Source organism: Hibiscus syriacus, unplaced genomic scaffold, assembly GCF_006381635.1.
Source record: "Hibiscus syriacus cultivar Baekdansim isolate YM2019G1 unplaced genomic scaffold, ASM638163v2 tig00112636_pilon, whole genome shotgun sequence".
NCBI classification, from domain to species: domain Eukaryota; kingdom Viridiplantae; phylum Streptophyta; class Magnoliopsida; order Malvales; family Malvaceae; genus Hibiscus; species Hibiscus syriacus.
The window spans coordinates 223,158-240,531 of NW_024063373.1; the positions used below are offsets into that span (position 1 = coordinate 223,158).

Consider the following 17,374-nt stretch of genomic DNA (forward strand, 5'->3'; position numbering starts at 1 on the left):
AAGACAATCCTTCTTAGTGAGCTTGCAAGTCACAAGAAGAATCCCAAGGAAACGGACAGAGAGACATCCAAGCTTGAAACCTATAACATTTTGAATAATCTGCAGCTGACTATCAGGAACTCCAAAAGAGAAAGGTTCACTTTTAGCAGCGTTTAATTTCGAATCAGACATTTCATAGAATTCAGCCAGAATGCATTGGACTCCTCCTAGAATAGAATTTAAGATGTTCCTTGTAAAAAATTAACAGATCATCCGTAAAGTACAGATGAATGAGACCTATCCTTTTACACGTAAGATGAAAATGAAATGCCTTCTTCACAACAGTCAAATCCAGAATTTTAAAGAACACATGCATGGCTAGTACAAATACAAATAGGTTGTTCATATAATATATTCAGTATGTTCTTTGAAATGGATTCGAAAACTCTTCTGCTTGTTTGTTTTGTAATTCATAATGAAATTTCTGGTGTTTGATACCCATTTTTAAAAAAAAAAATTTATTATATCCTTCATATCACGTCTCGGTAAATGGAGAATGAAGGTGTACCCTTCATGTCATGATGTTTAGTAGCTCCGATTCGACCATCTTTAACAAAAATTTCGATACATATACCGAACTTATAAATATTTTTAGAAACTTTAGGTGAAACGGTCTTATAATTTTTAATAAATAAATAAATAAAATACTTAATAAAAGTAATTTAAATTTTCTCTAATTAATATTTTAAGGAGCGATTGGTATTGCCAATTCCCTTCCGTCGGTCCATCCCAAGTCTAATCATCTGATGGCAGTCACTCTTGGTATTAAGGAAATATACCAGCAAGCGTCACTCATGTAGAGTCATCACTTGGTATAGAAGACAGTATTACATTTTACGAGATGATGTCTCTCTGGTTCTTTTATTCTCCTCTCTCTCTTCCTCTTGTGAAGATAAAGTCAAACCCAAACCCTATTTTTGATAACTTTTAAGAAGAGAAAGTTGAACCCAAACACCTATTTTCCGTAATCATTGTTCATCAACAGTTTTCCGCCCACAGCATAACACCATCATTCTCTACAGCATTTAAGCACCATCAACCTATGCAACAGAACTGATAATGTAATATTTTTCAACACAATATCCCAGTATTTCCACCATAAAATTAAGCTGTTGACCGAAAGGGAATTCTTATTAAAAAAAACGAGAGATTCTAAGCTACAAAGAGAACCCTGCAGCCCAAATTACAAAAGCATAATGTACCAAAACCAACAAAATAAAACACAAGACGTCAACCCAACAAAGATTCTTAAACCCTAAAATCCCACACTTTTTAGTAACTCTGATATCCTTGGCCATGTGTAACCTCTTGAGCGTTATGCTGCACGTACTGTCCATATTCCTTAGCTTTCTCAGTCATATCTCTAGCAGTACTCGCAAGCTTATTCCTCGCGTAATCAAGTTGATCAGCTCCCAACGGATGTTTCCCTTGCACGTAATAGTACATCCACGATAACGCCGTTATCGCCGCCACCGCACACCCACCGGAAAACAAGAAGCCACTTATGACCAAGAATATCGTTATCCCCGCCGGGACGAGAGCAGGGCTGAAGATAACGATTAACGGCGTCGCAATGATCAAGGCAATCACCGTACCGGTCAAGGTTAACCCGGACAAGAATAGCAGTGTTGCACCCAATGTGGAGGCGGTCAAGAACTTGGCCACTTGACGAGACGAAGGAGCTGACTCGTAGAGCTTCTGAGTCATCGGCATGTTTTGATCGTTGATCGACATGATGATGAAAATCTCTGATTCTGTTTGATGATGAAGAAGAAGCTGAGTAGAGGGTTATTAGAAAGAGTGAGGATGAGAGGAAGTGGCGGTGATATAAGGAGTTGGGTGAACCGAGGAGGGGGACACGTGGCGGACGGTGGAGAGGGTTTTCGTGGTGGGTGAAGAGGTGAGGGTATCAAAATATGTTTCTGCTTCTCTAGAGTCTAGAAGAGGGTGTCAATTAATATGTTTGGGTGTGGCGCGTGTTGGTTTGAGCTGCTCTGCATGGTTGTGGGTTCACGAGGAGGCGAAACGTGGTTTTCATAAGGCTACTATCGGTTTTTAGCCTTGGGGCATGGGACTTGTTTCAGTAACGGCTTCCTCGTAAAGGCATTTTGAGGCAATTCTTTCTTAAAGAGTAAATAAAATAACAAATTATTTAATTGAAATATCATTATAAACAGATATTTTTATTAAATATTAGATAAAATTCTTATGTAGACAAGGGACCAAGCTTGTAAATTCAGAGGTGATGGTACATATTTGGAAAATTGAGCTGAAGATTTATCCAAAAACTGATACTTGTATGTGCCGCTTAAGGCAAGTATCTTTGTTTTCTGGTTAGAATGGCATAACGACAACGTTTCATCATGGCTTATCCCGAAACATTTCACTTTTACCCACAGATAAGCTTGTGTCGTGACATGCGAAGAATGATGCCAAGCTTCAACATGAAGGATATGAACGTCTGTGATTCTCTTTGTCACCGGTTCACACCACATGGCACGATACTTGAAAACCCCATTCAATCAAGTCCCACACAAACTTTGTTTATCATAAAAATTCTAATTACACTCTTAAATTATGATTTATTTTAAATTAATTTAATTTTTTTAAAATGTTTTAATCTCATCTGTAAATTAATCTTTAAATCTTAAGTTTGAGAGTAAAATTAAAATATTAAAAAAAAATTAGACTAATTTAAAATAAGTCATAAATTGAAAATAAAATTGAAACGTGGACATGAACAACAATCATAATTCCTCTAAACCTAAATTCAAGACTATCTGAGTTTTAGAATGGCTTGAACAAGTAACATAAATGACCAAACTTGAAGCGACAAGAATTGAAAATGATTCAAAACCAAAAGTGACCTGAATAATATAAAATTCAAATTGGGCTGGCCCAACCCGACCCTTCCAAATGTAACCTGATCATACATTTCAAAATTGCAAGTAGTTCATACAATAGCAGAGATTGAAGGCCCGAGTTACCATTTTAATTGATTATTTCAGGATAGTAGAGAGGGAAGTTTTCATGCCACACAAGGATTGTCTTGGGTCACCGATATTCCGCCATTGCAATTTCCCGCATCCGGCAAGCCATTAGCTGACATACAAGGATCGTCTTCGGTCACTGATGTTCTGCCTTTGCAATTTCCATCATCCAAAATGCCGGTTGCTGGTTGTTTCTCTTTCTTTGATTCGGCAATATCTCTGGGGTTCAAGAAGCTAGGCTGGTTAGTCGAAGAGAGCAGCCTTGCCCACATCCTATCTGTAATGACCACCTTGTTCTGTTTCTCGGTGATACGCTGCATATTAAAATTACAACCCAAGATATTAATCGTAAGCCTTTTAACAGTGTTCACTAACAGATGTTAACCTACTAACTTTGACTAACAGATGTTATAAATGGGTGTCGTGGAACATATATTAAATGGAATGTAAGCATGTCTACCATTGACAGGACCCACAGTGAAGCCTGTATATCCAGCCATTGCTCCTTGAGCTGCACTTTGAGCTAGTAGAGTGCAGTAAACGTTATCAGAAGCAATGCTAGGAATAGCCCGGATCATGTATGTAGGATCTGTAAGCCAAATTGCTCATGTCAAATATCTTGCACGTTACTAAAAGGTTGAATTTGGTGAGGGGAAAAAGTAAATAAAGAGCAAACGAGAAATTAACCTATATATTTAAGATTGATGGGTATCTTCTTTTTCGCAAAATGTTCCTACACAAAGTGATTGAAGACGGTTAAAGATAAATGTTACATAGACATCTAATCAGTTGCCACATGTGAATTGAAGTCTGTACCTTTATCCTGTGAGAGATCCACAGCCCGACATCTTGAAGAAGTTTGTTTCCCGAAGCATCTTGTTGGTCCATGGACTGCAAGCTCTCAGAAAGAAGATCCTGTCCTGCTCCTTCGGCTATAACAATAACCATATGTCCGTTTTCTTTGAGTCGTTTTTCGGTATATTCATAAAGTCCACCATTTCCTTCAAGATAGAATGGTGACTCTGGAATCAAGCAACAATCAACATCAAGGCTGGCAAGAGTAGCATACATTGCAATGAAACCTGCAGCGCCATTAAATAAGATTAAACAAAGAGTGGATCCGAAAATACCGATTCCAAAAACAAACAAAACTAGAGACACCCGAAGTAGCGATTACATAATTGTAAAGAGTCCATCTATTATAATTGTAAATAAGCATACCACTATAGCGTCCCATTAGCTTCACCAGTCCAATGCCATTCTCGATGCTTGTAGCTTCGACATGTGCTGCATTAATGGCACGTTGGGCCTCCGCCGTATCAAAACCAAATGATTTGTCAATAACCTGAACCAAAATCAGCAACCCAGCACAATGCCATCTCAATGATTAATAACATGTCTTTCAAGTGGTGTCAAGAATAAAATTTATTGAGAACTACAACTTTGAAGATGAGAAATACCGGAATGTCATTGTCAATAGTTTTTGGAATTCCAGCAACAGCTACTATGAGGCCACGTCGCCTAATTTCCTGACAATATCATTAAACATAAGACAATGATTAGTTGCATTGCTTCGCATTCAAATTCATGCGATAATAGCTTAAAGGGATTGTAACAATACTTGGTAGATTTATCCACGAGGACCAAGACTAAGCCTTGGTTAAATTGATAGACCTCTATGCAACATATTCCTTACTTGACAATTGCAGAAAGTAGAAAAAGTCCAAATGCTAATACCTCAAAAATTACTGCTGCTCCTCTTTGTGTCCCATCACCTCCAATTATATAAACCTGAACGGCTAAAGGAGACAATTAGAACCCGCGCAATAGCAGTCATGTGGAAAAAAATATTAGATTCATAAATTCAAACAAACAGAGAGGAGGCTCAGAGAAAAAACATCTACCCATGCACCTCAATGTACCTGATTGATTCCACGATCCTGAATGCTGTCAACAATCTTAAATTTGTCATGACCCCCTCTTGATGTCCCAAGAATTGTACCACCACGTTTATGGATATCGTTGACGAACTTGGGAGTCAACGTGATTGTGTTCTTTGCATAAAAACCCCTATACCCTCCCTAAAGGTGCATCAAATATAAGTTTCGGGTGAGATTACCAAGTGATGGTGTTGCTCTTACTGATCATAAACCAAGTAATCGATAGTATTATACCATAAGGTTACTTAATCTATTCCAAGAATTTTTCTGACGCCATACATGTGATACAGGCCACAAACAATTTTTCTGATCACTGTGTTGAGCCCGGGGCATAGACCACCACATGTTACAATGCACGCATGCACTTCATCGGATTCAAAATACGCCTGATAAGCATAACAACGGTCAGTCAGTGAACTGCCCATAGCTTATCATTTTATAACTTCAACCCAATAACATGTAGGCAAGGAGAGAATTTTACCCTTTGGCGTGGTCCTGCACGTCGAAAATGCACCCCTCTTGGACCATCCTTGTGAACAACAATCTATAATAAAACAAGTGTATCACTTAACCATATCGATTAAAAAGGAATATCCGTAGGAATTTATAACTGTGATTGCAACACATAAAACAAACAAATAACGTTAAAAAGGTTTTTAAGGCATTCTTTCTCCACCTACTCCACTTCAACAAAATGTAAGTCATAAAAAATTGACTACAACTTCAAATAAAATTTGCATAAAATGCAAAACCCAAGCAAGTAGACTATAGGATTCACCTTCTGAGTGACAGTATCATCGGCATTAACAAAATATTGCCTGCAAATAAAAAAAGCCGATCAAACAAACCAGCATCAACCAAAATCCAAAACTGAAGAAAACTTTCAGGTTTAATTTTACTCACTTGACAACTGAATAAGCTGGATTATCTTGTAATGGGTTGGGATAGCTCTGCCACGTAAACATATATCAGTAAAACAAAATGCAATTTATATTTATATAAACAGGGGAAGAAACTGAAATGGAAAATCAGTAGCTTAAAGGTACTCAAAATGGGGGGTGGGGGGGGACTGACCGACTGAGTTCTCAGCAGTCAACTAAGCAATAAAATCAAAAGCAGATCTAATTACAATGACTAAACAAAAATCTCAATAATATCATGCGCACCTCGTCACTCTTGATCTAAAGTGAAGTAAAATAATTAAGCACTCAAAATGTAAAAAAAAAAAAAAGGAATCAGAGCTCTGAACAATCAACAGTGTAATGACATCCAAATCTTACAAAATTACTATCACTAAGCAAAAAAATCTCAACAATATGCACCTCGTCTCTATTGATCTACAGAAACCGGATCAGTTCGAAACACCTAAACAAATAAATACATAAAGAATAAGAGAAATTACAGGTAGATCAGGCAGGTAATCCGTGAAGTGGGGAACATCTTCGAGCACGTAACCGCCGGGGCCGGTGACTAACTTCATCTGCGTATCGCCGGGATTTTCCATCGCTCGCTTTCTCTAAAGGAAATGGGAATGTTCGATTCTCTGTCACGGTGAATAGCTGAAGAATTCTTGTATTTCTTAGTATTAAAATGGTGCAAGTGTTTCCTTTTCTTCTTTAGAAAAAAAACTGGAAAGAATCTGTGGCTAATCATAAATTGATAGTATATAGGAGAGTTGTCCTCGTAAAGAAATTTGGATTAATTACACCAGAGAGAGCACTTTCAGAACAAGGAGCGACGTCGTTTGGGCTTTGGGTCTAAATCCGAGGTTTTTGCTTTAAAACAGTTGGCGCCGCATATGTTGTATTATTATCGTATCTTTCCTGCTCCGCTGGTTTTCCACGTGTCGAGAGATATTGATTTTTTTTCCTTTCCAAATTCGAAAGTTTAACTTGATTAACTTAAATTTAAATATAAATCCATCTAATTTAATAGTAAGAAGTCAGTTATCTAAAGTAAAATTAATATTTTAAATAAATGATTTTAACTTAAAACAATTGAAATCTAAAATAATTTGAACTGAAAATTAATAAATCAAATCGGAGATATTAGTAATTATAATTGATGTAACCACTTTCCTCAAGTAATGATATGGCTATCCTAGTTTGTTAACAGCATAGATTGTAGCGATAGCGGCTTAATGAGTTCAGTAACTCGTGTAACTCAAATTTAATTAGATCAAAATTCGATAAAATTTTGACTCAAATTAATTCGACTTATACTCGAGTTTAACTTGAGAATTTAACAAATTGAGTCGAGCAAACTCCAACTTGATTCGATAAGTTCACGAGTAGCTCATTAAATTTTTAATAATTTTTCGTAGTTATCTTAAAAAATTATTAATTTACAAATAATAATAATAAAAAGATGATAAAATGAGTAATCTATTATTTTTATAATAAATAATAATAAAATACTAAATTAATAATTATTATTTTACTACTCCCAAAAATTAAACTCTAATTATTATTTTAATGTATTTGTGGATTGTTATTTTAGAGTTTAGACTTTCAATTTGTTCCCTACACTCTTGATAATTTTTTGTTAAATTTATTAATTTATATTTATATTAAGCTCTATATAATATTAGTAGATTTTATATTTAAAAAAATAAGATAAAAATTTTAGTGAGATTAACTAGCAATGAGACGAGCTACAAGCTTAACGAACACGAGTTGAGCAACAAATTTTTTCAACGAGCACGAGTTGAGCAAAATTTTAACGAGGTTAACGAGCACAAGTTGAACAACAATTTTTTAACGAGTCGAGCTAAATTTTTTTTAATGAGTACGAGTCGAGCTAAATTTTAACGAGCTTAACAAGCAACGAATCGAGTTGAGCAACAAATTTTTTAACGAGCACGAGTCAAGCATTGCCCAACTCGCAATCGACTCGCTCGATAAGCACCCCTAATTACAGCTTACTTAATTACAGAGGATAAAACCGTGTTGGGAAGTGCTAAGAAGAATTCTCGAGCTCAGTTTGACAAAAATGTTTGAATGCCAGAACTGAAGGTGAGTGTGCAAGGGTTCCATTTTTGCCAATAAGCTTGAAGCTGTTATATGGCAAATAATGTCGTTCCTTTAACCCCCGCCGCGTTAAATCAGCAGCTGTTTCCATAGGAGATATAATTCTCGTGCCCTTTAACATGGAACTCGGTAGAGTTCTTTCATGGAGTTTTGGTTCGATTTACATTGTTCAATTACAAGTGTGTGGAGAATAAATGTGTATCAAATAATAATCCAAAAATAATGTGATTCTTAAAGAGAAAAAATACAGGTTTCCTTTCTCATTCAAAATGGAAAATAATAATAATAAATTATTGAGCAAAGAAGATAAGATAAATTCATCCCCAGCTATGTAAGGTCGACCTAATTGTTCCATTTGAAAGGGGGAAAGAGCCTTAAATTGCAGGCTATTGTTGTATATATTAAGCGTCAAGTTGGATCATCAGAAGGCATACCGGTAGATAGCATCGGCTACACCGTCTTCATCGTTGCTAATACCAATTACATCAGCCACAGCTTTTGTTTTCTCCGATCCATTGCTGAGAGCAACTCCTAGAGATGCTAACTCAAGCATTTCCATGTCGTTTTCCCCATCACCAATGGCCATAATCTACAGCCAAATAGAAGGATAAAAGAAGAATAATGTAGGAATGGTCAAAATACTCTAACTTGATAGGCTTCGATCCAATCTTATGGGGTAATCTTTTTTAATGTGGGTCGACCTGGATAATTACTATATTGGGATAATTATTGTAATATCAATTATTCCTTATCATGTAAAGAAAAAAAATCAAATTATTCGTGTCTAATCAAGTCGAGACAGTTTTTCTATCACAAAATTCGGACAGTTGAAACATCATGAAACTACGAGTCGAGTCAAGGTCAGATGGAAGTCTTCAATTTTTGGGTTAGGGTGGGGAGGCCAAAAAACCATCTTGCCCCGTTCTCATGCCCATCCAATTATGTGTTCTCATAATGGGCGTCTCTAGCCTGTAGGTGCTGGCTAAGAATAGTTAATCTACGATTTTAGGAAGATTATTTTTTTAATATAATGTATTGTTTTCATCAATTTAAAAGAAAATCAGTGCCACTAAGCAGAATTTAACATTTTTGTAGAGTTACAGAGGTCACTATAAGCATGCACTATATTTAAAGCTCATACAAATGCATATTTCGGTCAGTATCGCGACAGTTCAACTTCAATATATGTAAAAAGGTAAATGAATAATTTAGCAGCTAGTTCTCCGAGTTAGCGAAACATGCATGCTGGATTTGCTGTGTGGATAATTTACGATTATCGAAGCAAATTGGGTGAAAGGAAAGAGAAGATAGAAGAAGATATGGGTTAAGAAGTACCTCCTTTGAACTGACACCCAAATGATCAAGTAGCAATTTCACTCCACTTCCCTTTGAAGTCCCAAAGGGAACGATTTCAAGCATGTCAGGTACAGCTTGGACAACATTAGCATGATCTCCTGTAGCTTTTGACCAGTATGGACGCAGATTAGTTGCTATTCCCTCAGCAGTGTCGAAAAAGATCAGCTTCTGCAAATCCAGAATACGTGACTAAATGACCATATTCAACAAAATCAATGGGTTAGGATTCCGTAATGGAAACCGAGTGAAACCAAATGGCACTTAAACAAAGAATCTTAAGCACCTTGTACCAACAGAAATATCATATGCATGTATCTATGTTAGAATTGTAGTAGCTATCGGCAAAGACTGCCTCCGGTTTTCACATTTAGGATTTAATATAGAATTGGCACTGGACTTGTAAGAATATTGAAGATTTTGCTCATTGAACTAATAACAAAACACCACTCAAAACCAATAACAAACAAAACAATCGCCAAAGCTCGCTTTCTTCCTCTTCTGCTACGGAAAATGTTGAGTTCTTGCAGACAAAACAACAACAACAACAACAACAAAACTCTATTCCCATATGCAATGGGGTAAGGGGGAGGTAGGGTAGCAGGCTGTCCACCAACGCCAGGTTGAGAGCAGCTTCCGTGGAAGACCTCCGGCCAGTCAAAAGACAAAAGATGAAGAGAATCTTTGACTCTACCTGTATGTCCGCAGCAGCCACCATATGCTCAACTGAAGGCATAATCTCTGCCTGTAAAAGTTGTTATGTGTATCATAAACATTATAAAAAATTTATCGGTCAACAAATAAAATGTATTAATACAAGGAAAAAGTATATGACAGTGTACAGCACCTTTGGCTCATGATATACAGTACCTTTGGCTCATGATATACAGTATGAAATGTGTCAACAAGAGGGTGATTAAATAGCGTTAAACAGCGATCCTGGCAAAATGCAACGAGAGGAACCTTGTGTTCCAAAGAGTAATGGCCAGCCTGCAAAATTGAATAAAGGTTGAATTGTGAAATAAAAAAATGGATTTATTTTTAAAGGATCTTACATGACTATTCTTAATCGGGACATTTGTATTTTGGGTCTTCAAAGACAAGATTTATTACCTCTCTGCAAACATTTGGATCTAAATTCCTTTTAAAGATTTCTCGACCATTTATCCCATAAACCAGCAATCCCTGCGACCAAAATGAAAGAAACCAAATTGAGCGACACTATGGTAATAAATTAAACTGCCACAGGTTTTCGAGCAAAAGAATGTGCAGAATCAAATTTTAAATTGTGTTTTAGTTGGGTTCACCGAAAATGTGCTGGATAGATTTTAGCATTGGGTTAGATATGAAATAGTAGAATTTTACCGCACAAGCTTTGTGGTGAGTTCTCCACAAAGCAAAATAAATTCATTGAAATAAATAAAAGGAAAACAAAAAAGGAAGCAAGAAAAACATCAGGAGCTAGAGGCCTGTGTGGGCCCAATAATATCTTATAAGAAGAGATCTCTTCAACTTTTCAGCTTGGCATCTCTACTCTTACAAATTGATGTTATAAAAAGTTTCATGCCATCATGCAATTGAAACAGACGCTATCAGCATGGACAAAGGAAATGTACTTGTAAGAAGACCCCAGGAGTGTGCTCCGAGATGATGCCATCTTTGCCAGATAAATTAACCATCTGCAGAACACTTATTGCAGCAGGACGCGCCTGACAAGTAACAAGTCAGGTACTGGTAATCAATATCTTCGTTAGCAAGCACGATGTCAGATTAAAAAGGAAAAAAAGACGAAGTTATGAGTTATCTGGCAACTCATAATGTAAAGATTGCTAGTACCATCGAGGTTAAAAATATAGGACATGCATATACGCATATGTTTCAGTTTGCTAGATAAAGAGATAACACATCTGTAAACTTCTTGAACAACATCCTGATATCGATGAATTAGAATGAGAAAAAAAAAGCGCCCATTGTTCTTACTTTTCCTGTGGCTATCACAATTTTTACGCCTCTTGATACTGCCTCTTTCAAAGCTCTTGCATTGGTTAATGAAACTTGACTTTTGCTGTTCAGCAGTGTGCCTAGCATTAAAGTTACAAAAGCATTAGGTATGGTATCAGAACTAACGAGGAAAAGAATTACAGTGGGAATAATCTCACCATCCATATCACAGAAGATGCATTTGAACTTTGGTCTGTAGAAACGAAGACTACCTTCTTTCTTCTTGTCCTTTGTCAATTTTTCTGTAAGATTATCTAACTTGAATTATATATTAGTATGATTTATTGTTTAGTTTCAAAATCATTAAAGAACACACGCAGAAAAAAATAATATAAATCTCACATGTTAAGAAAAAAGACTTTAAAGGGTCAAACTGTAAAGAAAAGGACAAAACAGAGTACCGTTTGAATTCTCAATATGAAGGTTTTCATTAGTTTCAGCATCATATGCACTCCGTATTAGTCCTTTTCCTTTCCATCCAAGACTGTTCAAAACAAATTCCTCCTCTTCCTCCATTTCTTCCTCGGCATCTTCACTGATTTCATGATCAAAACCCAACAGATGCAGAAATCCATGAACCTTCAAAGTGGATAAAAAGTTGGAGTCACCCTCACATTAAGTTTTCCTGTCCTGATACTAACTTCTTTGGAAGCTGCATCAGTAGAAAGACTGTCCTAATATATCCATTGTCTTTTACCAACAAATTTGCCATTTTGGCGTTTCACATAAATCAGATAAATCTCCATGATTGTTTTTTGAGTGTGTGTTGTGTGTTATCTTCTAAAGAAAAGTTCATTTCTTGCAATTTCATTCAGACCATAATTATATAAGGCCACTTTTGTGATTAAATTATCAAGAAAGTCTAATATAAATTATTGTGATGACTCTCATGTCCAAAGCAAAGAAATGGAGAAAGCTCAAATTACTGAACCAACCATTAGGATGCGTATTTCGTCAATAAGTGTGTTCCCTCTTTCTTCTGCCTGCCTTGCAGCAGTCTCGATAGAAATAACAATGTCACCCAACATAAGCTGCAAAGAAAGTAAGAAAGAAGTGTCAATTGGTTTCACTAACGAGTTGAAGAAAACATTTCAGACAACAGATATACTTACAACAGGAAGGTTAAGTTCAGGAATATGTTCAGACATGGAAAGGACATCGGTAGCATGGTCTTCATCCCTCCATTCCTTATTTAGTTTCCGAATGAACTCATCATTACAAAGTAGTACAGACAACTCTACGCTCTCAAACCCACCTAAATCTTGAATGGAGTTATCTCTTGTTTTATAATTCGAATCTGTTATACGTTCAAAAGCTAGCTTCATTGCCATTGGCACATTAAGACGAAGTAACTCCGCAATGCTCTGCAAAATGTACTCAGCGTTAAAACAAAGAGGACAGTTGGAATCGAAATTGCCTATTTCTTTTCTTTCATTCTCTCAAGAAACTAACAGAAATTTAGTTAATACTATAAATTTAAAGAAACATAAAATAAATATAAAGCACAAAAACGTATAAACATTAAGGCAAAGTAACTGTGCGATGCTCTGCAAAATGTACGTAGCAATAGAACAAAAAGGGCAGCTGGAATTCGCTATGTGATTTCTTTTTTTTTTCATTCTCTACTTTCTATAAACTAACAGAAAATTCATTAATGCAGGAAATTTAAAGAAACCAAAATAAAATGAAGCATAAAAAAACGTATTTAGTAGCATTTTCTTTCATTCCTCTCTAGAACCACAATGAAAATTAGTTAAAGCTATCATCATTTGAAATGTAATTGTAAAGTATTATACCGAAATTTCAGGATCACCAGGTAACTCTTCTTCAATGCAAATACTAACACTGAGATCCAACTGCTTCTCTTTACTCTTCGCCGGCCGTCCTCTCATCTTCCGATAGTCCTTATTCGAAGCCGAAACGAATCGCATTGGCCTCAAAAGCCTCTTCCTTCCATCTCCGCGGCACAGAGCGTGAAATCTCCGACAGAAGAGAGAAGATCTCGATGTGGAAGAGACAACGAAACGCCCCGAGCGGCGAGGGGGAGATAGATTGAAAGAAGAGCGAGGGATGTAGAAGGTAGTTGGGGAACGTTCAAGCGAGAGAGTAGTGGCGGCGGCGCGTAAAATAGTGGACGCCATGGCGGGGGAGGAAGGAGGGAGACGAGAACGGAGAAAAGAGAAGCGGATGAGCATATAGAGTTTGTTTCTCTCGTTAGCTGATAGAGCGTCAAGGTTTGTTTGAGGCCTAAACTGAAATGTATTAGAACCAGAACGGTATATTCCAAGGTAATTAAAGTTTGTAGACGTTAATTAAAATATATGAATGAATATTTTACAAATATTATACAACTATTAATTATTTAACATATTTATTTATATAACTTAATTATTTTTATCAAATAAAAATTAAAGATAAATTCATCATTTGAGTAATGAGTTGGAAGATGTCTCGGCCTCTCGGGAACAGCCGGCTATGAGAGCGAGACATTGCAGCAGCAACGGGGACCAGTTCCATGGCCTCCATTTGTAGCACGGTTATTACGGATGAATCAAATTAACCTTCTGCTTTAGTACAAAAGCCAAACATCAAAGTAAACATATGAATTTTTTTTATAAAGAAACTCGTGGATCCAACTATGGAGGGAGAAGGAGAGAGTACATTGACCGAAGATGAGAGCCAGATGAGAGCCAGATGAGAGCCGAGGAGATGAAATAGAAAAGATGAGAAATTGAGAGAGAAATGAACGCCCCCTTTTTTCTGTTTTCTTTTTAAATTGAGAGAGAAATTGGGAGAAAGATTTTTTTTTCCAGCAAAAACGATTGAGAAACTAAGACCGCGCGATTTTAGTGCATCTGAATAAAAGATTGGCGCGTTGCGTTCGTACTGTTTCTTTCGCGGTCATATGTTTATAGATAAACTACATCATTATTCACTGAACTTTATTCTCTCTACTATTTTACTTGTTATATTTTCAATGTTTTCAATATAATCACTAAACTTTATACATTGAATTTTTTTATCATTCTAAAATGATGTAGATTATTATTATTTTTCATATGACATGTCATATTTTATTAAAATTTTAATACCAAGTATGATTAAAATAAAAATAAATAAATAAATTATAAAAGATACTCTTTAATTATATCTAAATTCCTAAATTATATCTCAAACCTTAAACCCCAAATTATACCCTCACAGTTGACAATTTCACCCTCCCACTGGAGATCACTTTTTGACTGACGAATGGTCAAGCTCATCTCTGTCTTCACTGTCTTATTCATCCCTCACAACCCTCAATCAAACCAATCAACACAACCATGGCATCCCCTTAAATCATATTCATACCTCAAGCACAACAAATAATAGCAGCCAACAAAGGAAAAGAAGAAAATATCTGGACTGAATCAACGATTCAACACTAAAAAATCCAAAAAAAAAAGAGTAAGGATTAACCATTTAAGCTTGAGTTTTTCAAGTTCGAGGATAACTTTAAACTTTTATTTTGAGTTCGAATTGAGGTTTGAAAATTATAAGCTTGTGATCTTCCGATTCTAGTTCAACTTTAAACTTTCAAGTTAAGTTAAGCTTAACAATATTCGTACTCAACTTGACTCGTTTACAATCCTAATTTGAATATTTAAGGACTAATTTAGAATGAATATCATAATTTAAGGATGCATACTGCAATTAATTTTATTAATTGAATCCAAAACTTAAAAGCGCTCAAATTGCCATTGACTACGCAAAGCACGGCCACTGAAACCAAGACTCCATTTTGCATAACCCCCCCCCCCCCCCAAAAAAAAAATCATTTCCCAGTTGCCTACACCAATTTATCGTAGGAAGAGTTCAAACTTTACATCTTCTGTTTGAAAAGAGAGTAAAAACACACACTATTTCGTAGTGTTTGATGGATCGTCCACGCCCGAGACAGAGAGCGGTCTTATCTGGATTCACCAAAGCCGAGGTGAAAAACTCTTTCTTTTTTGTTTTTAAATGGCATTTCTTTATCTGAGTGGTCATCAGTTTTTCCATTTCTTAACAAATGTGTATTTTTCAGCTGTTGCTCTTTTGTTCATTTTCATGTTCGTTGTCTTATAGGAAATTCATTAGTATATTGTATTTGTATACTGCTAGCAATGGTAGTTTTGTTTATGAATGAGATAGTTAAGAAATTGAGCTTCAAATTGTGAGGTCTGGAACAAATGGTGCCATGTTTATATATACACATACACACACACATGTATGTATATGGATATTTCCCAATGTAAGCAAAAAGAAGGCTTCCTATACAAGTATATGTATTGTCCGTATTCCTGCTTCTGATTAGCTTTTGCATGCATGTTGATGTTTATTTGTAATTCATGAACATGTGAAGTTAGAGCTATTGTCTTGATTCTGGATCGTGTATGTCGTAGTTCCGATCCATTGTGTGATGCTTCGTGCATTCGTACTAAAATTAGGATAGTTAACCTTCTTGGTTCGACATAATCATAATGTTTGTGCATTGCTGATTCTAATATTTTGCTCTAAGCAAAACCAATCTGGTCCTTGATGTCTCATGTCTGTGGTTTCTGCAAAGGTATTTTGTTATGGGATTATAGAACTTATGTTTTCCCATTTTATCATGTACTTATGTACAGATCAAGAAGATGGAGAAATTGTTAGTGGGACCAAGAGATTTACTGCAGAGTAAGGTGTTTTGTCAAAAAATTGCTAGGAAATTCAGGTTAGTTGCATTTCATGTATATTCCCCAGTCCTCCTTTTTTCCCCTTTTTGATTAATCAAATGAATTATCATGGACTTAGATGATGTATATTGCTTTTGCAGCTCATCCGCATATCGTGCAAGCAAACCTCGTATTAAATGGACCAAGGTCTTTCTTTATCTGCTCTTGCTTCCATTTTAGCTTTACTTATCTCATTGTTTCTCCTCTTGTCCTTAAAATATGGTTAAGGTGTTACTGTTAACAGTTTAAGACCTCTCCTATTGATCCACTATTTTCATATTAATTCTCAGGTACGAAGTTGGTTCTTAGCTAGGCAGAAAGAAAGCACATCTAAGGTTCCTTCCTTAAGCGATACATCCAAAACCGAGTCCAGGATCTCTGAAACTTGCTCTCTGGACAATGGACCTCAAATTTCTCGGCTTCTCAAAGGTTTGTCTTTTTGGGAATTCAAAAATCGAAATGTTCAAAATTGGCAAAGTTTCAGATTCTCAATTTGTTACCCCATTTCATAAAACTTGGAAGTCCTATAAGCATTGAGGAAATGCTTCTCCGCAATTGCTCTTGAACGTGAAGTTTTAAATAAACTAATTGTTTACACAAAATCGATCCTTTGTCTCTCTTTAAACAACAGGGTGGAAGAGGTGGCTTGGCCTTCACTATCCTAGTTCTTATTTTACTTCTACTTGAATAGACCGAGAGTATCTAATTTAATACGGATTTCTTGGTCATTTCTATGTTTGCTTTGTGTTCTAGAAACCATTACATAAAAATGCTATACATAACTTAACCACCATCCCTTTAATTCCATGTTCTGGAGACTAATTTTCCCCCTCTGTCTGTTGGAGTGGTTTCAAAAGTGGGAGAAAAGGTCTGTGACCTCTCGGAACTACAGTTTGAGGCAAAGTCATCTAAAGATGGAGCATGGTAAGCTCATGAATCTACATTAATTCAACGGAAACCGTCTAGGCTTTTTGGTTGTTGTCCTCATCTTTACGTATATTGACATGTATTTATTCTGTTATGTCACGGGAAATCTTACTATCTAAACCAAGCTCGTACTAAAATAAGTTGATTTTAATGTGCAGGTATGATGTTGATACGTTTCTCACACAACGACTTCTTGGTTCTGGTGAAGCTGTAAGTAACTAAGTTGTACTATTGCATCTTCTGTATGATACTGATGCCCTTCATCAGCTAATACGATGATTTACAAGTTGTTTGATAAAACATCATTTGTTGTAGGAAGTTCTTGCTAGATTTGTTGGATTTGGGGCTGATGAGATGAA

At 36.1% G+C, this 17,374-nt stretch overlaps 3 protein-coding genes and 1 pseudogene across 3 annotated transcripts; 1 reads left to right on the plus strand and 3 right to left on the minus strand.

Moving 5' to 3' along the window:
• Positions 1 to 1,151: 1,151 nt before the first annotated feature.
• On the minus strand, positions 1,152 to 3,791 carry LOC120182314 (oleosin G-like). The gene is made up of 2 exons (XM_039187306.1): positions 3,784 to 3,791; positions 1,152 to 1,785 (listed from the first exon to the last, which is right to left on the minus strand). Exon 2 carries the CDS (start codon positions 1,771 to 1,773, stop codon positions 1,312 to 1,314), a length of 462 nt encoding a protein of 153 aa, XP_039043237.1. The 5' UTR covers positions 1,774 to 1,785; positions 3,784 to 3,791; the 3' UTR covers positions 1,152 to 1,311.
• LOC120182317 lies at positions 3,053 to 6,510 on the minus strand (annotated as a pseudogene).
• A 1,754-nt stretch (positions 6,511 to 8,264) lies between these two features.
• Positions 8,265 to 13,614, minus strand: LOC120182307 (endoribonuclease YBEY, chloroplastic-like). The gene is made up of 12 exons (XM_039187298.1): positions 13,149 to 13,614; positions 12,465 to 12,716; positions 12,288 to 12,383; positions 11,754 to 11,931; positions 11,511 to 11,594; positions 11,332 to 11,432; positions 10,968 to 11,060; positions 10,465 to 10,536; positions 10,222 to 10,341; positions 10,046 to 10,096; positions 9,334 to 9,522; positions 8,265 to 8,587 (listed from the first exon to the last, which is right to left on the minus strand). The coding sequence occupies exons 1-12, from the start codon at positions 13,545 to 13,547 to the stop codon at positions 8,420 to 8,422; spliced, it is 1,803 nt and encodes a 600-aa protein (XP_039043229.1). The 5' UTR covers positions 13,548 to 13,614; the 3' UTR covers positions 8,265 to 8,419.
• A 1,548-nt stretch (positions 13,615 to 15,162) lies between these two features.
• On the plus strand, positions 15,163 to 17,369 carry LOC120182294 (protein SAWADEE HOMEODOMAIN HOMOLOG 1-like; the record flags this gene model as incomplete). Its single annotated transcript, XM_039187284.1, has 7 exons — positions 15,163 to 15,325; positions 16,002 to 16,087; positions 16,190 to 16,235; positions 16,379 to 16,517; positions 16,946 to 17,012; positions 17,174 to 17,225; positions 17,331 to 17,369. Coding segments are annotated over exons 1-7 (486 nt in total), but the record flags the coding sequence as incomplete, so codon positions are not given.
• Positions 17,370 to 17,374: the final 5 nt, after the last annotated feature.

Bases quoted from the DNA above. Each gene is read 5' to 3' on its own strand.
- LOC120182314 (XM_039187306.1), bottom strand. From the start codon at position 1,773: ATGTCGATCAACGATCAAAACATGCCGATGACTCAGAAGCTCTACGAG.
- LOC120182307 (XM_039187298.1), bottom strand. From the start codon at position 13,547: ATGCTCATCCGCTTCTCTTTTCTCCGTTCTCGTCTCCCTCCTTCCTCC. The intron at 12,717-13,148 runs GTATAATACTTT...TACATTTTGCAG, and splicing joins CTGGTGATCCTGAAATTTCG to AGCATTGCGGAGTTACTTCG. The intron at 11,433-11,510 runs GTGAGATTATTC...CTTTAATGCTAG, and splicing joins CATCTTCTGTGATATGGATG to GCACACTGCTGAACAGCAAA.